The following is a 22,585-nucleotide window of genomic DNA, read 5'->3' as shown; positions in this document are numbered from 1 at the left end:
ACTCCCAAGTCCCTTTGCACTTCTGATTTCTGAAATTGTTCCCCATTTAGAAAATAATCTACGCCTTTTTTCCTTCTACTGAAGTGCATGACGATATGCTTCTCTACAGTGTATTCTATCTGCACTTTACTCATTCCCTTAATCTGTCCTTCTGCACACTCTCTGCTTCATCAACACTACTTGCCCTTCCACCTCTCTGTGTATTGTCTGCAAACTTGGCCACAATGCCATCAGCTTCATCGTCCAGGTCATTAACACATACTCAGTTGCCACACTATAAGGTATCCTTTGTAGCTGCTTCAGCTGTTGTAGCCCATGCACTTCAAGGTTCAACGTGTTGTGTATTCAGAGATGCTCTTCTGCACACCACTGTTGAAACGTCTGGTTATTCGATTTACTATCACCCCCCTGTCAGCTTACACCAGTCGGGCCCTTCTCCTCTGATCTCTCATTAACAGGTGCTTTCGCCCACACAACTGCAGCTCACTGGATTTTTTTTTGTTTTGTGTTTCATACCATTCCCTGTAAACTCAGAAGACTGTTGTGCATGAAAATTCCAGGAGATCAGCAGTTTCTGAGATACTCAAACCACCTCATCTAGCACTAACAATTATTCCATGGTCAAAGTCGCTTAAATCACATTTCTTCCCCATTCTGATGTTTGGTCTGATTAACAACTGAACCTCTTGACCATGTATGCATGCTTTTATGCACTGAGTTGCTGCCACATGATTGGCTAAATAGATATTTGCATTAACAAGTATGTGTACAGGTGTATCTAATAAAGTGGCGACTGAGTGTATATCTAACATTCCTCACCCATTCACTCAATATATCTGCATCCTCCTCGAAATGCACACTGCAGCCAGCTTTGCACCCTCACCAAGCCTTCAAACATTAGCACAATTAAGACCATAAGACATAGGAGCAGAAGTAGGCCATTCGCACCATTCAGTCTGCTTCTCCATTCCATCATGGCTGATTTATTATCCCGCTCAACCCCATTCTCCTGCCTTCCCTTGGCTCCATCATTCAAATCAACTGAATAACTGAAGCCAGCACTGATCCCTGAGGCACCAACGGGTCATAGCATCACAACCTGACAACCACCCAATTATTCTACACTCTGTGATTAACTAACCACAGTCCATACATACCCATAATCCCATGTAATCTTGTTCAAATTACTTCTTAAGTGGCACCTTCCTGAAGGTTTTCTAATGGTCCAAATGTGTATCAGCTTAGCTTTATTATTATTCTGTTAGTTATGACTTCCAAGATCCCTAACAGAACCTATAGATCCAGTGCATCTACTATCTCTGAAAACTTCTGTCTGCACAATGTGTTACAGCATTCACATTTGGAACAATTCCTTACAACCTTGCAGTACCGTAATTAAACTAAAAGGTCTGAAATTTAATTGCCAAATTCAAAACTTGAAGAATTTTTAAAAAGCAGACGAAGGACAAGGAAATATTTATTGTGGATACATTATGTGGCCATACTAGATACCTCTTGTACCTAATAAAGTGGCCACTGAGTGTCTGTACATGGACTTCTGCTGCTGTAGCCCATCCACTTCAAGGTTCAACGTGTTGTGTGTTCAGAGATGCTGCTCTGCCACCACTGTTGAAATACGTGGTTTCTTGAGTTACTGTCAGTTTGAACCAGTCTGGCCGATCTCCTCTGACCTCTCCCATTAACAAAATGTTTTTGCCCACAGAACTGCTGCTAACTGGATGTCTTTTTTCGAAACATTCTCTATCCCAGGAAATCAACAGTTCCTGAGGTATTCAAACCACTCCGTCCATCATCAACAATCATTCCACGGTCAAAGTCACTTAGATCATATTTCTTCCCCATTCTGATGTCTGGTCTGAACAACAACTGAACCTTTTGACCAAATCTGCATGCTTTTTACAGAGGTTCTGTCACATGATTGGCTGATTAGATATTTGAATTAACGAGCAGGTGTACCAAATAAAGTGGCCACTATTTATATTGTAAGCAATTTTTTAATTGTTAACCTCAGTTAATGAAATGGATACTCACGTTTGCAGGAGGGAGGTTCTGGAACAAATGTATTGTTTTCTCTACATTCTATCACACTCTTGCCGACCATCTGAAAACCTTCAGCACAGCTGTAGCTGATAGTCTCCCCATATGAGTATGTCGGACCGAATCCTGCCTCTATCTGGCCATCTGCTGGCAAGTCAGGAGGATGACAAAGAACAGCTACCAAAAAAAAAGCATTAATGTCGGTCAGGTAACTGACTATACTGAGGATATTATCCATTTGCAGCACATCAGACTATTGATGAGCAACACACACAAAATGCTGGAGGAACTCAGCAGATCAGGCAGCGTCTATGGAGGGAAATAACAGTTAATGTTTTGACCTGTGACATTTCATCAGGACTGGAAAGGAAGGGGGCAGAAGCCAGAATAAGGAGGTGTGGGGAGGGGAAAGAGTACACTAGACAGTGATAGCTGAGTCCAGGTGAGGGGGAAAGGGGTTGAGGTAAAAAGTTGGCAGGGGATAGGTGGAAGAGGTAAAGGATTGAAGGATAAATCTGATTGAAGAGGAAAGGGATGAAGGAAGAACACCAGGAAAAGGTATTGGCGGGTGAGGAGAAAAGGTGATAGGCCAGACTAAAGAACAGAAGAGGAGGAAAGGGGGAGAGGAAAAAATACCAGATGGAAAAATCAATGTTCATGCCATCAGGTTGACGCTACCCAGATGGAATACAAGTTGTTGCTCCTCCACCCTGAGAGTGGCCTCATTGTGGCAGACAAGGAGGCCATGGATCGATGTTGGAATGGGAATGGGGATAGGAATTAAAGAAGCTGGCCATCTGGAATTTCTGCTTTTAGTGGATGGAGTGGAGGACCGGTCCCCAACAATGTAGAGGAGGCTGCATCGGGAGCACTGAATACAATAGATGATCCCAACAGATTTGTAGGTGAAGTGTTGCCTCACCTAGAAGGACCGTTTAGCGCCCTGAATGGAGGTAAGGGAGGAGGTGAATGGGCAGGTGTAGCATTTCTGTTGCTTGCAGGGATATGTGCCAAGAGGGAGATTAGCAGGAAGGGATGAATGGACAAGGGAATCACAGAGGAAGCCAGCTATACAAATGTGCCCAAGATATTTGCACTGTACTGTAGGTGAGGACAAGAGGAACTCTATCCCTGTTAAGGAAGCAGGAAGATGGGGTAAGGTGCAGATGCTCGGGAAATTAAGGAGATGCAGGTGAGGGTAGCGTCAATGGAGGAGGAAAAGAAACCCCCAACCTATTATTCTGCCTGCTATTCTTCCATTATAAAATGTGTTTGTGAAAATCACAAAATAATTTTAAAACAGAAATCATCCCAGAATTAAGAGCTATTGGTGAAGCACAGGTGGCTCCTGAAGAGAGCACGAGTGATTATCCATTGACATCTTGGCCATGAATGCTCCTTTTCCAAATCCCTCTTTGCAGGATGCCAGTCTCATAGGATTCCTGTACTCAGCTCTTTCCAAGCTGGCCAAGTAACCAATCACACGGAATCATTTTCAATGACAACCACCAAGAAGTGCAGTTTTTACCTAACTTGCTAAATGAAGAGAGAAACACACTTGTACATTGTGTTTTATAGGATAGTTTTTATATTTATCATGTTTTGTTTGTATTTAATGTGTTGTTGATGCTGCATCAATCCAGAGTAACAGTCACTTTATTCTCCTTTACACCCGTGTACTGAAGGATGACAATAAACAGTTCTGAATCTTGAACCTCTTTATACACTTGCATTGTGAATGATGATTGATTGTGCAAATAAGGAACGTGAACATACACCAGGTTACTAATTGGTTGGCATCTGTATCCACTCGTCAATTCTGTATTAAAATGGTATTTCTCTGTTCAAACATCAGAACAGTTTGGTGACAGGGGCCAGGCTGTTCTCCCTGTGCACAAGCAAATAGAGTGTGATTGAGGAACGAGTGCAAATTGTTCAGAGTCCAGTTAATGGGTAGCCACATTTACCACTACAGGTTGAGTACCCCTTATCCAAAATGTTTCGGGTAGGAAATGTTTAGGATTTTGTAATACACAGTGAGATAGCTTGGAATTGCCATCATTTCTGACTCTAAACTTATGTGCTACCTGTAGGCAGTCTTTGTCTTACACTTGTTTATCACACATATGTACATACCAGTAAAAATGATTACATACCATTAATAGAAAGAAAATATAATGTGTGCAGGGTAACCAAAGCAGCACAGAACCATCAGGAGGATGCCTGAATCTGCTATTGAACAATAAACAATGGCAGGCTTTCAGTCTCCATTTTGGAAGTGCAGTCCAGTTAATGCTTCGGGCCGAGTCCCTTTGACAGGAATGAAGGAAGGTCCTGCCGAATTGTCTCGGCCCCAAACATTTACTGTACTTTTTTCCATAGATGCTCCAAGGCCTGTTGAGTTCCTCCAGCATTTTGTGTGTGTGTTGCTTGGATTTTCAGCATCTGCAGATTCTCTCTTGTTTGTGTCCTAAAATGTTGAGAGTGCATCTTCAGGCTCTAGTACCTCCTCCTTGATGGTAGCAATGAGAAGAGGGCATCTCCTAGGTCCTTAGTATAGGTAAAGATGCAAAAAAAAGCTGAAGTTCATGCGTGAAAAAAAAGTCATGGAGAAATGGTCGTGATAGGTTTGTTCTACTTGGGAACAGCATGGACTTGATTGTCTAACTGGCCTCCAGCCTTGTTGCAAGAATGAATATAAGTTACTGAATACATTTATTTTTTTTATAACCACTTCAACATCATCTAGTCAGGATCACTGTCAAGCAGAGGATTAAGGGATTGCTTCAGGACATGTACAAAGTAATTTGTAGTAAGTAAGTTTCACACTGCAGTATTATACCTTTGCCTTCTGGTGGTGTGTTGTTCCATTCCCCAGTCTCTGTGCAAACAAGTTTGTCTGCACCAATCAATGAATGGCCTGCACTGCAGGAGAATTTTGCAACTATTCTGTATTCCCAGTGCTGTCCATAGGATGGTGATGGAGTTAGACTGTTATTAATCGGTGGAAGGTCTGCACATGTGATGGCTATGGACAAATGAAATACAACTAATACTTTGAAAAATACATAAAATGCAAATATCACCTTCAGGGATTAAAACCACTCAGTTCAGAAGCACCACAGACTTTGGGAAAAATAGGAGAATGGATAGCTGCACCATTCTTCTGAGAGCCAAAGCATAAAGACTTGACTCCAGCCAACATAGTTCTCCAGATCGTTGAGGCACGCAAGCCTTCAAATCCCACAAGGCTGTAGTTCTCTTAGATGACCATCTCCCCTACCTATTTGTATGTACCTACCATTCCCTCCTCATCTGACTCCACCTATCAGTCACTGTCCTTCTTCCCTATGCACTGTTAAAAAGTCATGTTATTTTACATTGAAAACATCGAAACATGGTTCAATATTTCAATGTAAATGTGACAGATAAAGTTAAACATTTTGTAAAGAGAAATTCATCATCCACTTTTCTGGATTTACAAGGGCCAGGAAGTAGACAATTACATTTCCGTGCAAAAGATACAAGGAGGATAAAAGAATTTTGTTTTTAAAAAGAAGGAATAGTTATGATGCAGAACTTAACACATTCTCGGGAGAAAGGAAACTAAATCATCAGTGATTTTAAAAGGGAATTTGATAAGCTCTTGAGAGAGAATAATTTTCAGTGATGAAGGTATTGCTCTATAAAGGAAGCATAATAATTCTCAATGCTATGAATTAAAAAGTACCTCCTTTCATTCTGAACCTCAGCTCATGAAATGGATACTCACGCTTGCAGGAGGGGAGTCCTGGTACAAATGTGTTGTTTTCTCTACATTCTATCACACTCTCGCCGACCATTTGAAAACCCTCAGCACAGCTGTAGCTGATAGTCTCCCCATAGGTGTATGTTGGGCCGAATCCTGCCTCTATCTGCCCATTCTCTGGCAAGTTAGGAGGATGACACAGAACAGCTACCAAAATAAATCAAATTATCAGTCCCCAGCACATAACACTGCAGCACCTGTACAGAGAGAAACAGTTAACGCTTCAAGGCTAAGAGCTTTCATCAGAACTGGGAAAGGGAGAAAACAAATTGGTTTTCAGTAGCAGAAAAGGTATGTAGGGATGAAAGAAAAATAATATCTCTGATTCAGTGAAGCAAAATGACAATGTCGCAGTGGGAATAAATTGTTACACTGGTTTAAATGAGGTGTAATGAAAAACTTTGTTTAGCCTGCCATATATACCAATGATTTCATCACATCTGTACTTTGAGGGTTTATAGGGCAAAACAATGACAGAATGCAGAATAAACTGCTACAGTTACAGTGCAGGCACACAATAAGGTGCATGGCATAACGAGATAGATTGTGAGGTTAATAGTCCATCTTACAGTACTACTGAACTGCTCAACAGTCTTACGACAGTGAGACAGAAGCTGCCCTTTAGTTTGGTGATAAGGCTTTCATATATTACAACTGTTACTTCTAATTGCTGCTACGCTATCACATTTCTCTGCTGAGGTTAAAAGACTATGTATGTGCACGTCTGGGAGGGAGGAAGGAAAGGGCTTGGTTTGCTGTTATTGTTCTGTTGCTTGTTGTGTTCTGTTGAGCATTGTGGGGTTGCTATGCCAACACCAGAATTTGTGGCGACACTTTGCACACCCACAGCACACCCTTAGTGCGTTGGCTATTAACGCCAATGATGCATCTCACTCTGTGTTTGTAGGTTTCGATGTAAAGGTGACAAATAAACTTGAATCTTGAATTACAAGTTAAGAGATGACCGAACACACTCTTAAATACTATTTTCACAAGCAATGTGGTTGGCAGAAACAAGTTGGGTTGAAGAGTCTATTTCCATGGTGTAAGACTCTGTCACTCAAGTCTGATTGAGTCATTTTGGAACATTTATTTACTTATTTAGAGGTACAGAACAGTAACCGGCCTTTCCAGCCCAATCAGCCCGTGCCACCCCACCCATGTACCCCATTACCCTCCCAAGCCATGTCTTTGGAATGTGTGAGTAAATCACATGGTCATGGGGAGAACATGCGAACTCTTCACAGACAGCTGTCCGGGTTGCCGTCACTGTAATAACGTTATGTTAACTGCTACACAACCATGCCATCCCAACACAGTGCATCTGTGTAACCGCATTTTTGTCAGTACGTGAAAGGTAGTCACCAGAATCAAAGACAGCCCTCTCCACAGCTTGGATACTGTTCCACTACTGAAAGCAGCATTCAAGATTCAGAAACTGCACAAAACTTCTCTACCCCTCAGTCTCTCTTAGCTATCACCTTGCAGTTACAAGCGTGTTACAGTAAAGAATCCTTTCACTAAGCAATCTCACTGAAGGTTATCAAGAACACACCCAACCTAACTGCAGCTAAGCAAAACCATGCTGTAATGTGATTAAACATGAGTGGTGACACTACTGCTATGACAAAGAACTACATTTGAAAGTTTTTTTAATTGCACTTACTCTGCAATTTTGTAAAAGTTTACTCAGTGTGGGATAAGGTGGGTCAGTTTATGGAATCACTAACTGGGATCATTACACACTGGGGTTGTTATACCCACTTTGGCCACTACAAGTCACTGGGCCCGTTATACCTCACTGGGTTGTTACACTCACCGGAGCTGTTATTGTGCACCAACAGCTTGGCTACAGAACATACCTTTGCATTTTGGTGGTGGGTTGTTCCACTCTCCAGTCTCTGTACAAACAAGTCTCTCTGCACCAATCAATGAGTACTTCTTATCACAAGAATATTTTGCGACCATTCCATACTCCCAGTGCTCTCCGTAGGGTGGTGATGGAGCCTCTCCATTACTAATGGGTGAAAGATTAGCACATGTGACAGCTGTGAATAAAAGTAACAGAATTAATGCTCTGAACATTTGGCTGGATGAAAATTTCACTTTCAGAAATTAAAATGTGTTACTTCAGAGACACTACCCTGACAAACCCTGCCCCAATTATGTGTTGTCAACTTTTACATTTCAATTGAGGTAATTCAGACTTCAGAACCTATGACAATGAATTGGTTTTAAATACAATCACTGTTCCCTCTAAGCTGGGCAGGTTCATAGTCACGCTGTAACTGAAATGCTCCCTTGCACATAGCCGTTGTTGCCACGCAGCTGGAATAAAGACATCGGAAAAAAAGTTTATGAGACGTCAAGGATTTTCTTTGTTGTACTGTACTTCATTATACCCCTCAATTACTATGTGATTTTTCAGCTTTCATTCTGAATATTCATAGTATGCATATAGAAACATAGAAACATAGAAAACCTACAGCACAATACAGGCCCTTCGGCCCACAAAGTTGTGCCAAACATGTCCCTACCTTAGAAATTTCTAGGGTTACATATAGCCCTCTATTTTTCTAAGATCCATGTACCTATCCAAAAGTATCTTAAAAGACCCTATCGTACCCGCCTCCACCACCGTTGCCGGCAGCCCATTCCACGCACTCACCACTCCCTGCATAAAAAACTTACCCCTGACATCTCCTCCGTATCTACTTCCAAGCACCTAAAACCTGTGCCCTCTTGTGGCAACCATTTCAGCCCTGGGAAAAGGCCTCTGACTATTCATATGATCAATGCCTCTCATCATCATATACACCTCCATCAGGTCACCTCTCATCCTCCGTCGCTCCAAGGAGAAAAGACCGAGTTCCATGCAGTTTTCAGTCTGTGTCATGAGTGACACGAGCATGGCCTCAGAATATATAGAGTAACTTTGCCACTATCCAAGATTCAGGGAATGAGCTTACGGTTTTTAACCCTTCACTGGTTGCACACAAGTCTGCAACCTCTTCAACATGCTGTCCAAACAACACATACAAAATGCAGAAGGAATTCAGTAGGTCAGGCAGCATTTATACAGTGGAATAAGCAATCAGCATTTCAGCTGATGCCCTTCATCTGGACAACGTCCAAATAACCAGCTCCACTGGGACTCGACAGATAAATCCTCCAGCTAGGAGCTAGGTTATCCATACCAGAACCACTACTGTCCTTAGACAAAAAGGAACATTTTAAAACAAAGATCCCAAAAACAAGTCAAAGGGGACATTGCAAAATTGAAATGCAGTTACAATGAATATAGAATCCTACCTTCGCATGTTGGAATTTGACCACTCCAACCATCAGCTGTGCATAACCAGTAGTTCCTACCCACCAACAGGTATCTAAAGGAAAGGAAGACACGTTACTGTAGAAAAACTACCTATTACAGAGTAACCCTGCTTTACGGCTGTTCTGGTTATGGATATATGCCACAAATCATTACCTGACCCATTTCCTTTCTTGATCCCTCTGTCTCCATCTCTAGAGACAGTCTATCTACTAATATATTGTATGAACCCATTGATTCTCACAGCTACCTGGCCTATACTTCTTCCCACCCAGTCACTTTTAAAAATGCTATCCCATTCTCTCAGTTCCTCATGTCTGCCAAATCTGGTCTCAGGAAGCGGCTTTTCATTCCACAGCTAATGAGATGTCTTCTTTCTTCAAAGAAAGGGACACCATCAACACTTCCTCCACCATCAACACTGCCCTTACCCGCATCTCTTGCCGTGAAGTACTGTTACAGCTATTTAGGACCTTGGTCAGACTCCACTTGGAGTACTGTGTTCAGTTCTGGTCACCTCACTACAGGAAGGATGTGGATACTAGAGAGAGAGTGCAGAGGAGATTTACAAGGATGGTGCCTGGATTGGAGGGTGTACCTTATGAGAATAGGTTGAGTCAACCTGGCCTTTTCCCCTTGGAGCGGCAGAGGATGAGAGGTGGCCTGATAGAGGTGTATAAGATGATGAGGGGCAATGATCGTGTGGATAGCCAAAGGCTTTTCCCCAGGGCTGAAATGGCTAACACGAGGTGAAGTTTTAAGGTGCTTGGAAATAGGTACCGTAGGGATGTCAGGGATAAGCTTTTCACACACAGAATGGTGGGTGCATGGAATGCGCTGCCGGCAGTGGTGGTGGAAGCGGATACAATAGGGTCTTTTAAGAGCCTCTTAGATAGGTACATGGAGCTTAGAAAAATAGAGGGCTATATGCTAGGGAAATTCTAGGCAGTTTCTAGAGTAAGTTACATGGTTGGCACAGCATTGTGGGCCGAAGGGCCTGTAATGTGCTGTAGATTTCTATGTTCTATATTCTTCCATTTCGCGCACATCTGCCCTCACCCCATTCTCCCACCACCTCACACCTCCTTGTCCTCACTGACCACCCCACTAGCCTCTGCATCCAGCATATAAATACTCTGCAACTTCCGTCACCTCCAATCGGATCCCACAATCAAACTCATCCTTCTCTCCTCCCTCTCTTTCTGCTTTCCACAGGGATCGCTCCCTATGCGATTCCCTTCTCCACTCGTCCCTCCCCACTGATTTCCCCCCAGTACTTACCTTGCAGCGGAACAAGTGTCACATTAATCCCTACATTCCCACCCTCACTACCATTCAGAGCCCCAAACAATCCTTCCAGATGAGGTGTTCTTCATGTGGCCACCTGTATATCAGTGAGACACAACATAGATAGGGAGACTGCTTCACTGAGCACCTACGATCCATCCGCCAGAAAAAATGGGATCTCCCGGTAGCCATACATTTCAATTCTACTTCCCATTCCTATTCCGACATGTCAGTCCATGGCTTCCTCTACCGCCACACTCAGGTTGGAGTGTAGGTAGCCTAAAACCTGATGGCATGAACTTGGATTTCTCTAACTTCCAGTGATTGCCCCAACCCCCATCTCCTTCACCATTTCCTACTCCTGTTTCCCTCTCTCACTTTATCTCCTTGATCTGATAGAGGTGTATAAGATGATGAGAGGCATTGATCATGTGGATAGTCAGAGGCTTTTTCCCAGGGCTGAAATGTCACAGTTTTAGGTGCTTGGAAGTAGGTACAGAGGAGATGTCAGGGGTAAGTTTTTTTACGCAGAGAGTTGTGAGTGCATGGAATGAGCTGCCGGTGACGGTGGAGGAGGCGGATACGATAGGGTCTTTTAAGAGACCCCTGGACAGGTACATGGAGCCTAAAAAAAAAAAGAGGACTATGGGTAACCCTGGGTAATTTCTAAAGTAAGTGTATGTTCAGCACAGCATTGTGGGCTGAAGGGCCTGTATTGTGCTGTAGGCTTTCTATGTTTTTTATTTGCCTGTCATCTCCCCTGGTGGTACTCCTCTTTCCCTTTCTTCCATGGTCTTCTGTCGTCTCATATTAGATTCCCCCCTCTCCTGCCCTTTATCTATTTCACCAAACAACTTCCCAGCTCTTTACTTCACCCCCTCCCCCTCTCCCTGTTTCACCTATCACCTGACACCTTGTACTTACACTCCTCTCCCCCACCTCCACCTTCTTACGCTGACTTTTCCTCTTTCTTCCCAGTCTTGATGAAGGGTCTTAGCCCGAAACGTCAACTATTTACTCTTTTCCATCATGGGCAATAGCCTCCCCAGCATCCAGGACACCTTCAAAAGGCAATGCCTCAAAAAGGTGGCATCAGTCATGAAGGACCCCCATCACTCAGGACTTCTTCTCGTTCTTCTCATGGCTACCATCAAGGAACAGGTATAGGAGCTTGAAAACATGCACTCAACGTTTTAAGAACAGCTTCTGCCCTTCCACCATCAGATTTCTGAATGGAGAGTGAAACCATGAGCACTACCACACTATTGTTTTTTTTTGATTTTTGAATATATAAGTATATATAAATTATCGCAATTTATAGATTAAACTTATTGTAATTTATAGTTTTTTAAAATTATTATTGGAAGGTACTGCTACCACAAAACTACAAATTTCACAGTAACACACACAAAATGCCGGAGGAATTCAGCAGGTCAGGCAGCATCTATGGAAATGAACAAACAGTCAACGTTTCAGGCCACGACCCTTCTCCACAACCGAGAAGGAAGGGGGAAGATGCTAGAATAAAAAGGTGGGGGAGGATAGCTAGAAGGTGATAGGTGAAGCCAGGTGGATGAGGAAGTTCAAGGGCTGGAGAAGAAGGAATCTGATAGGAGAAGAGAATGGACCATCAGAGAAAGAGGAGGACAGAACCCAGGGGAAGTAATAGGCAGCTGAGAAGAGATAACAGGTCAGAGTGGGAATAGAGAATGGGGGGGGGGGGGGGGAATTCATTTACCAGAAGGAGAAATCGATGTCCATGCCATCAGGTTGGAGGTTACCCAGACGGAATACAAGGTGCTGCTCCTCCACCCTGAGGATGGCCTCTTCTTGGCACCGACATGTCGAAACGGGAATAGGAATTGAATTTAAATGTTTGGCCACCACAAAGTCCCACTTGTGGCAGATGGAGGTGCTCGATGAAGCAGTCCCCCAATTTACGACGGGTCTCACCAATGAGGCTGTGTCGAGAGCAACGGACACGATAGATGATCCCAGCAGATTCTCAGGTGAAGTGCTGTCAAATCTAGAAAAACTGTTTGGGACCCTGAACAGAGGTGAGGGAGGAGGTGTATGGACAGCTGTAGCATTTAGACAGCTCTCAGAGATGTGCCGGGGGGGAATTAGTAGAGAGGGATGAATGGACAAGGGAATCACAAAGGGAGCAATTCCTGTGGAAAGTTGGGAGGGGCGTGGGTGGGAAGGTAAAGATATTTTTAGTGGTAGGATCCCTTTAGAGGTGGCAGATAAATGATAGTGATACTAAACCTGATTCTGATTAAAACATTAATATCACCAAATAATTATAAAAGTAAAGGAAGCACTTCTTAAATATCCGTTTAATACTGTCTGCTTACCCTGAATCACAATAAAAAACAGCTTTACTTCGAAAAGTTGTGTTTGGTGCCCGAGAATATCCATGTATTATCTCTCCTGGATTACCACAGTTCTTCACTGCACAAATCAAAATGGGAGATGGTAAAAGGGCTGTAAAATACTAACATCGCCAAGACATTTTCCTTAGAATTGGCAAAACATTTTGCATCTTAACATTTTCCAAGCCTGCATTTATGGAAATTATTATTATTAATAATAATAACGTATTCATAGAGCATTTATGTCAACAGTGCAGTTCAAAATGCTTTACAATGCATAAAGTGCAAACATGAAAATAAAAGACTAAAAGATGTTAGTTAAAAATTAAGATTAAATAAATAGGTTTTGAGCTGACGTTTAAAAGTGTCAACTGAGTCTGCATCCCTTATAGCTTAAGATATTGAAATTTGACAGTTTGGGAGCATAGTGGTTCCTAAGGTTGTCACAGCTGGGGCTGGTAGTTGGGATAAGCTCATACTACCTATAAAGTGCTATAAATGGCATGCAACTCTAACAGCCTCTGACAACCAAGTCCAACTCTTGGCTTTCACACGTGGCTTAGCTACTAGGCCCAGTGGAACTGTTTCTACTGACAAGAGAAGGGGCAAAAATGGATCACCGACACCTCAAAACCAGTTCCTTCAGGCAGCCTGCTTAGGGGAAGGAAAACTCTGATTTTAAACCTCCGCTGCCTTGTGGCTATATCCACACATGGGAAAGGCTTCGGGAGTAAACCCCAAGGAAGAAATCCGGAGCCAGGGTCCCCAAAGCAGTTTGATGTTGTTTACAACTTCACTCTGGCAACCTCTGTGACAACACTGGTGCCAAGCTGTATCAGTGCTTGCCATTCCCTTGGACTACATTAGTGACGTGGAGAGTGGAACCCGCTGTATGGGTAACAGCCGGTTCTTCAAATCTTCCTGCCCAGGCTTGCGCCCTGGAGAGGACACAGTCTACCAGAGGTGCAAGCCCATGATCCTCTTGGATCGACGGCTGCCTACTACTACTAATAATAGGAGCATAGTTCAGAAAAGCTATCCTGCTAATTATCTTTTGAGGGAGATTGTTTCAATTTACGAGACAATGGAAGAAGGCCTGAGAGCTCAAGCAGGATTATAAAATGAAAAGTCATCATTTCCTGTGACAATTATGTTCCGCAATTGACAGTTTGAAACTGATAAGCTGCTTACAGATCAAGGTAAGTTTATTGTCATTTAATTATATACATGTATAGTGCCAAACAATACGTTTCTCTGGACCAGGGTGTAAAGCACAGTAGTACACATAACACACATATAACACACAATAACTTAGGACAGTGCATCCCTAAGAATTAAATCTAAAAATGAATTATGCACAGATAAACATAGTAAAGTGCATAAATTAAATATTGTAGGGTACAGAACAAATTTGAAGGTGATGTGGCAGGGAGTTCAGAAGCCCATTGGCCTGAGGGAAGAAGCTGTTCCCCACCCTGATCATTCTTGTCTTTATGCATCGGAGTCTTCTGCTTGATGATAGAATATCAAAGAGGATGCTGGATGGATGGGCGGGATCCTTGATAAGACCAAGAGCCTTGCACATCCAGCGCTCCTGATAAGTGTTCCCGGTGGTTGTTAGGGAGATTCCTATGGTCTTCTCAGCCATCTGCACAGTCTTTTGTAAAGAATTCCACTCCGATGTTCGGCTGCTCGCACACCAGATAGAGATGCAGCTTGTCAGGATGCTCCCAATGGTGCTCCTGTAAAATTCAGTTACAAAGAGTGGGGGAACTCACTTGCTTCAATGTCTCAGGGAGTGGTGGTGCTGCTGTACCTTCTCATTCAGGGAGGTGATATTGAGGGACCAAGTGAGGTTGACTGTGATAGGGTACACTTAACTCTGTCTACAGGGGAACTATGTATGCACAGAGGGGGATGAGCAAGAAAAACATTGCTTCTGCATACTGATCTCAAGAGACAGATCCAAAGAATTTTAAAATAATTGAAAGAACTCAGTATTTGCTGTTAGCTTCACCACAATTTATCACACTGTCGGGACACAGCAAACTATTCAGTAACAAGGTTCTCAGGAGCTGCCTGGGCTCTTCAGCATCAGTCACTTGTTTTACGAAATAAATGGGTAGAAGGAAAGAAAAGAGAATATGATCAAAGTACTCATTACCTACCTTCACATTTCACCTGCAATGGTGTCCAAGTTGAATCGTCCTTGCAAGTAACAGATCTTGAACCCAATAATGAATCTTCCTTGAATACATAACCCGAATCACATCTGTAACTAATCACCGTCCCCACTTCAAATGCCATCTCAGAAACAGATTCATTAAATGAAGAACCATTTTCCAGCTCTGGAGGTCTGCCACAATCACCTTAAAAATATATAGGATTCTTAAGTTCATCGTTCAACAACAGTTCAGGAACAAGAGAGACAATATTAGGTCCTGAGAGAGGACGTGATGGACGTTTCCTCTTGTGAGAGAATCTAGTACTGTAGGATTGTAATTTAGGTTTGCTACTTTGATACAGTTAGGGAAAAGGTTTTTCATGGAATGTAGAACATTACAACACAGTACACGCACTCTGGCCCACAATCTTGTGCCAACCCTTTAGCCATTTGGTTAAGCAGAGCAGCACGTGAGGATCATGTTTCGTCATTTCTCAAGTGCCTTCAATACCATACAGCCTCATTGCTGGGGGGAAAAGCTCCATTCACTGCAGAATGGCACTTCCATTGTATCCTAGATAATGGACTACCTGACTGGCAGAGCACAGTATGTGCGGCTTCAGAGCTGCGTGTCAAACATGGCTATAAGCAGCACTGGGTACCCACAGGGGACTGTATTGGCTCCTTTCCTGTTTACCCTGTATACCTCACACTTCAGATACAACACTGAGTTATGTCATCTGCAGAAATTCTCTGATGACTCAGCAATAGATGAGTGTATAAAGGGAGGACGAGAGGATGAATACAGGGCCCAAGTGGAGGAATTTGTCAAATGGTGCAAGCGGAAACATCTGCAGCTCAACATCAGTAAGACAAATGAGATGGTGATGGACTTCAGGAAGACGAAGCCTGCATTGCTCCTTGTTAATATTGATGGCAAGGACATGGATGTGGTGAGGACCTACAAGCACCTGGATGACAGACTTGAGTGGAGCACCAACACAGTGGCTGTGTACAAGGAGGGCCAGAATCGCCTCCACTTCCTGATGGAGACTGAGGTCCTTTGGAGTATGCAGGCCTCTCCTTCACATGTTCTACCAGTCTGTTGTTACCAGTACAATCTTCTATGCAGTGATGTACTAGGGCAATGGCATCAACACAGGTGATGCCAATGGGCTCAATGAACTGAATAGAAAGGGTAGTTCTGTTATAGGAGTCAAACTGGACAAACTGGAGGCTGTGGTAGAACAAAGGACCCTTTGGAAAATCCTGGCAATCCTGGACAATGTTTCTCACCCTCTGCCTGGAACCTTGGTTGGAGAGAGGAGCACTTTCACTAATAGATAAGATAACTGCACTGCTCCAAAGAGCGCTATATGAGGTCATTCTTACCCTTGGCCATTAGACTCTATATGTTCTTATAAGTCAATCTATAGCCAGGGAAGTGATGATCCTCTCCTGTCAGACTGTTTGCAGTAACTTTTTTAAATTCTTTCTACTTCTCTTCTAATATTTATATCTGTGCACTTGCAATGCTACTTTGACACTGTAATTTTCTTTACTCCAGGATCAATCTAACCCTTCCCTCCTACATAACCCATCGTTTTCCTATCATTCATGTGCATATCTAAGAGTTTCTTAAATGTCCCTTATGTATCTGCCTCTACCACCACAGCTGGCAGGGGTATAAAAAACTTACCTCTGACTCCCCCATATAGTTTCTGCCAATCACATTAAAGTTACTCCTCCTCGTATTTCCTCCAAGGGTTGCCAATCTTTGGAACTCTCTTCCTTGAAAGTCAGTGGAATTAGAGTCCGAATATTGTTAAGGTAATAGTTGGATTGGTCCCTGATGAGAGTGGAAAGCTGGCCAGAGTAGATGGAACTGCAGGGTTCAGATCACAGTCAAATCAGCCATGATCTCGTTGAATCCACAATGCTAACTTTTGTGGTTATTCTATGGCCCATCCTAGAAATGAACAGTCAGTGTGGTTCCTAACAATTCGTGTTCTCGGTATTATTTTGATTTGCGCATTAGTTGTTTGTCAGTCTTTGCTTATGCCTGGTTTTTCATGAAATTGTATTGCATGTCTTTTTCCCTGTAAATTTCTCCAAGAAAATAATCACAAGGTGATATATGGCAAAATATGCATATTTTGATAATAAATGTGCTTTGGTGGAGAGCTGTTGGAGAAAGATGGTGTTTGACAGCAGTTAACAGGAACAGAATACAGTCTATTGAAAAGGAGATGATGAGGTGAATTGGATTAGATTTGTATCACTACAGTGGCAATGATAGAAACTTAACACAAAAGATTCAAATAAGAAATGATTGTGGATCAGGAAGGCTCTGACACATTGAAAGACTTTGGTGGGGTTAAAAAAATCCAAACAGAACAAAGAACGTGTTGCCAGGGTGGTGTAAAGGCAAATATATTAAGGACATTTAAGAGACGCTTAGATGGGCATATGGATAAAACGAAAATGGAGGATTAGGGAGGCCCCAGCAATCCTCCAAATTAATCTGAGCCTAATCACAGGACAATTTACAATTACCAATTAACCTACCAACCAGTACATCTTTGGACTGTGGAAAGAAACTCCAGCACCGAAAGGAAACCCACACGGTCATGGGCAGAGCATACAAACTCCTTACAGGCAGCAGCGGGATTTGAACCTGAGTCATCTGTACCATAAAGCATTGTGCTAGCCACTATGCTACTGTGCCGCACTAGAGGTAAGTATTTTACTGTCTGGAATGCACTGATGGGGCTGGTAGTAGAGGCATTTATATTAGGGACATTTAAGAAACTCATATAGGCATATGGAAGGTTATGGGTTTGTAGGAGGGGTTAGATTGGTTGTGCCCATATAAAATTAAGGGCTGAAGAGACTGTATTGTGCTCTACTATTCATTCAAGTCCAAGTCAATGTATTATCAAAATAGGTCTATGGCACTATGTTGAGATTATTTTCTTGTATAAACACCTGCAAGAAAACCAAAGAAATACAACAGAATATAAGAAAAACTATACATAGATACAGATTAACAGACAATGTGCAAAAGATGATGCAAAATAAATAATACTGAGAACACAAGTGGCAGAGTCCTTGAAAGTGAATCTGTAGCTTGTGGATTTAGTTCAGTGTTGAGGTGAGTGAAGCTATCCACGCTGGTTCAGGAGCCTGATGGTTGAAGGGTAATAATTGTTCCTGAACCTGGTTGTGTGGGACCCATGGCTTCTGTGTCTGCTGCCCAATGGCAGCAGCAATCAGAGAGTAAGGCCTGAATTGTGGAGGTCCTTGATGATGGATGCTGCTTTCTTGATGCAGCACTCCTTGTAAACGGATTCAATGGTGAAAAGGGCTTTGCCTGTGATGGACTGGGGTGTATCCAGCACCTTCTGCAGTATTTTCCATTCCAGGTATTGGTATTCTATGTTTAAGTATACTGTCAAATGAAACGTTTCTCCAGACCATATAACTCACATGAAGTAATATTACCACAAATAAATTGACAGATAATAAAATATATTCCAAAAGATTAAAATTTAGCATTAACTGCATTTAAGACACAAGTTAAAAAGTATAATGCTACTAGCACTTCAGAAGTGATGCTACCTGGGTGGTTCAGTAGTTCTATGGCTGTTCATAGTTCAATGTTTATTGGAAGAAGAGTTGAGTACAGGAGTGAGTTATCTTGCTGCAACTTCTTAACCTTGGTGAAACTGTACCTGGGGTACTAAAGGCAGGTCTGCTCCCCTGACCTAATGAAAGATGTTCTTACAACAGAGGGAAAACCTCGCCAGACTGATTCCTGAGATGGCAGATTATTGCACGACGAGCGACTGCAGCAGCGAGGTCTGTACTCTTCTGAATTTAGAAGGAAGAAACCCGATTTTATTGGCACACAAAAACCTGGTGGTTTGGGGGTTTGATAGGGTTGATTCAGAGATTATACCTCCTCTAGAGCTACGAATCATCGTTTAAGAGGATGGCCACTCAGGACTGAAATAGGGTAATAGGGTCATAGAGTTGTGAATGGAACTGATTCTTTGGCCCTACTCATTCATGCCATCCAGGTTACCTACCTGAGTTAGTCCAATACCCTTCTACATGAAATGGTGTTGTAGGAAAGCAACATCCAGCATCAGAGATCCTCATCACCCAGGCCATGCTCTCTTCTTGCTGCTGCCATCAGGTAAAAGGTACAAGAGCCTCACGTTCAAGGACAGTTCCTACCCCTCAACCATCAGGCTACTGAACAAAAGGGGATAACTACACGGACTTGCCCATCCATTGAGATGTTCCCATAACCAACAATCTAACTTTTTAAGGACTCTTTATCTTATTTCATGTTCTCATTATTTATTGCTATTTATTTATATTTACATTATTGCACAGTTTGTTGTTTTCTGCACTCTAGTTGAGCTTTCATTGACCCTGGTATAGTTACTATTCTATATACTTACTAACTATGCCTGCAGGAAAATTAATCTCAGGGATGTATATGGTGACATATACTGTATGTACTTTGAACTTTGATTACTGTTCCTATCCGTCCACTGTTTTAAATACTGTAATCATAACTACCTCTACCACCTTCTCTGGCAGCTTGTCCCATTTACCCACCATACTCAGTGTGGAAAGTGTGCCCCTAAGGTCCCCTTTAAATCTTTTCTTCTCACTGTAAATCTATGCCCTCTAGTTTGGACACCCCTACCCCGGGGAAAAGAGTGGCCAATCTCTGAATTAAATCCCTTATCCAGTCCTCTACACAAAAGCCGTGGAAACTATGTCCTAGGCAAGACAGAGAATCAAGAGATATGGATTAGTACAACAGAGAGATGGTGCTTTCACAGTGAAGAAGAATGGTGTTATTGAACAGCAGAGTAGGGCTGGAGTAAAGCCATCTCTTCTGCTTGCATTTACTTGCTAGTGCAGAGATGTATAACCCAATGCCAACAGCATGCACCGTACCCTTTGGCAGAACAAATCCATCTTCTTCACTCTAAAAACTATTGATGAAAATATATACGGTGGATTCTGGTTAATTAGGCCATTAACCACTAGGCAGTCTCTTATCTGGCACAACTCTTAAACCTCTTAAAGAAAACTAATTGAGAAAATAGTCACAATTTTGTTTATTTGGGACACTATGCTGCTTAATTGGGCGAGGAGACTGTTGGCAAAGTTCCTAACTAGTGTCAGTTGCATATGTTTGTGTTCAAAAAGCAGTGACTTTTATCACTGATAATTGGTGAGAAATAAGCGGTAAGACAGTTCAGAACTGTTTTGTTCGCTGCAGTTTCAATCTTTCAGGTTTGGAGATGCCAGAAGTGGCTGGGAGTGAAAATGAAACAATTTCAGTACTTCAACAAGTTAGAAACTACAAAGAATTTGAAAGTATTGACAATAATCATGAACGTTACAATGAAAATGAAGACGTGGAGGACGCAATCGTTGAAAGTTTGTATGAAGGCAGTCCATTTATCTGCACACACGAGGAAATCTGCAGATGCTGGAAATTCAAGCAACAGACAGAAAATGCTGGTGGAACACAGCAGGCCGGGCAGCATCTATAGGAAGAGGTACAGTCGACGTTTCAGGCCGAGACCCTTCATTACCCGCACTGATGTTGTTCATTTACAGTCAACCAAATGAAGGTGGATGAATTCCTCCATTGTTAACTATTAGGAAAGCACAGCTTTATAGTACTGGTAATATTCTAATTTGTCCCATATTTGTTAAATACATAATTTGTTATTCAGTTAAATGGTAGTTTGTTTTTTTTTTATATATCTTTTTAACTAATTCCATGAAACTTCAGCTAATTGGACCAAAACACAGTGGTCCAGATGTGTCCTAATTAACTGGAATGAAATGAATATATATTTCCAGGGACTTTCTCAGAACTGATTTTGATCAGATTATCTGATGGAAACCTGGGGGAGAGCAGTGGTTGGAGGGGGGGGAGGAATGTGATGAGAGGGGTGGGTATTGCTGGCGGAGGGTGAGTTGGAGAAGGGGATAGAGGGATGGGGCAGTTAGAGAGGGGTGGTGAGGGCGAGCTGGAGGGTTTGGAAGATGGGGTCGGGGGCTGACAGGTTGTGGGAGGACTGAGTTAGGTGTGGAGAGGGATGTGGGGTGGTGGTCCAGAGATGTCGGGAGGAGAGGGGGTTGAGCGGTGGAGTGGGAGGAGGAAGAGGGTGGATTGAGGGGACTGAGTGGGGCAGATTGAGGGCGGTTTAGTGTGTGGGGGGGACCGGGACCAGATCCTCCCCTCACCCACTTACCCGCCGCCCCCGCCGCCGTTAGCATCGCGAGCAGAAGCCGCAGCGCCATCTCCCGCCCGGCTGCCCCCCGCCTCGCGCACCAGCGACCCAACGGACGTCTGAGCCTTCCCGCTGAGACAGGTACGGCGGCGCCATCTTTGGTCAAGGCACCGTCTGGACTTCGCCGCTCTCTCTCTCTCAATTGTCACCTCACTCCTTCCGGATGCTCTGCTCTGCTCTCCACTCGCTCCGCACGAATCCTAACCTCACCATCAAAGCCGCAGAAGCTGTTGGCAGACTGACATCTACCTTGCTGAGGCCAGGCTCAGACACCTCCTCTTACTAGCCCCTCGAACAGGGCCCCTTCTAAGGGGCACCAGACCGGACATCCCACCCTGCAAAAACTCATTTCAGGGAGCTAGCACCATCAATTTGCGGGAGACTCCTGGAACTTCTGGGAGCGGTGGGATGTCTGCAATAGAGTAGCTCCTTAGCAGCTGGCCAGCTAGTTTAAATAACGTTAGCTCTGCTAATGAACGAATAACACCTGTTAAACTCACCTCAACATGTCTTTTACAGCCTTAACCCACCATGGGCAATAGAAAAGTCACTGTTGCAAACAGTGCAGCGAGCAACACTGTCATTATTTTGACCCCTATTAGGCAGGGGACACTTTATTGTAGTCTGGGGTGACGTACATTTTATATTTTTTGGAACACTGCCACTCTGACTTTTTTTGGAACTCTCTTGCGCGCTCGCTCTTGCTCTCGCTCGCTCTCTCTCACTCGCTCTCAAGAACATCAATTTCCAGGACATCGTATATAATTTGCGGGCATCAGGGAGCCACTATTAATTTGCGGGAGACTCCCGGAACTTGCGGGAGACTCCCGGAACTTCCGGGAGAGGTGGGATATCTGCCAGACCATTATCTCCCACACCATCATCATCATCGTCAGGTGCCATGCCCAGTTTGAGCTTTGACTGCCATGGCCCACACACTCCTGTTTCAGGTCAAGTGGATCAATTCATTGGTATTCATTTCCAGTTCTCTGGCTGCTGTCTCCATCATCATTTGTCTTTGCCTTCCTCTTGCTTTCTTCCCTTCAATCTTTCCCATAATTACCGTGCACTCTAACTCTTCTTTCCTAATCACATGTCCAATGAAGTTACTTTGCCTTTTCATGATCTCATACATTATTTTTGTGCTTGCTCTGTTCATGACATCCTTAGATATTTGTTTTGTCCATGATATTCTTTGCATCCTCCTCAAAAACCACATCTCTGCTG

At 43.2% G+C, this 22,585-nt stretch overlaps 1 protein-coding gene across 4 annotated transcripts in view; it reads right to left on the bottom strand.

Annotated features, from left to right (window-relative positions):
- The window catches only part of LOC140209566 (complement component receptor 1-like protein), a 63,018-nt gene extending 41,082 nt beyond the window's left edge, over positions 1-21,936 (bottom strand). Inside the window, exons 1-7 of one of the 4 annotated variants that reach the window (XM_072277839.1) lie at positions 21,859-21,936; positions 15,028-15,228; positions 12,842-12,938; positions 9,179-9,252; positions 7,729-7,914; positions 5,831-6,013; positions 2,053-2,235 (exon numbers count right to left, since the gene is read on the bottom strand). In XM_072277839.1, the coding sequence (XP_072133940.1) occupies positions 2,053-2,235; positions 5,831-6,013; positions 7,729-7,914; positions 9,179-9,252; positions 12,842-12,938; positions 15,028-15,166 (862 nt within the window). In that variant the 5' untranslated portion in view covers positions 15,167-15,228; positions 21,859-21,936. Of the gene's footprint in view, positions 1-2,052; positions 2,236-5,830; positions 6,014-7,728; positions 7,915-9,178; positions 9,253-12,841; positions 12,939-15,027; positions 15,229-16,722; positions 16,985-21,319; positions 21,401-21,858 lie in introns of those variants that run through there. The other 3 variants (XM_072277838.1, XM_072277840.1, XM_072277841.1) reach the window with 3 other exon arrangements.
- Positions 21,937-22,585: the final 649 nt, after the last annotated feature.

The sequence above is a fragment of the Mobula birostris genome, chromosome 14, assembly GCF_030028105.1.
Source record: "Mobula birostris isolate sMobBir1 chromosome 14, sMobBir1.hap1, whole genome shotgun sequence".
Taxonomy (NCBI): Eukaryota; Metazoa; Chordata; class Chondrichthyes; order Myliobatiformes; family Myliobatidae; genus Mobula; species Mobula birostris.
The sequence above is the reverse complement of the archived record's forward strand: the minus strand, read 5'-3'. Positions and strand labels throughout refer to the sequence as shown.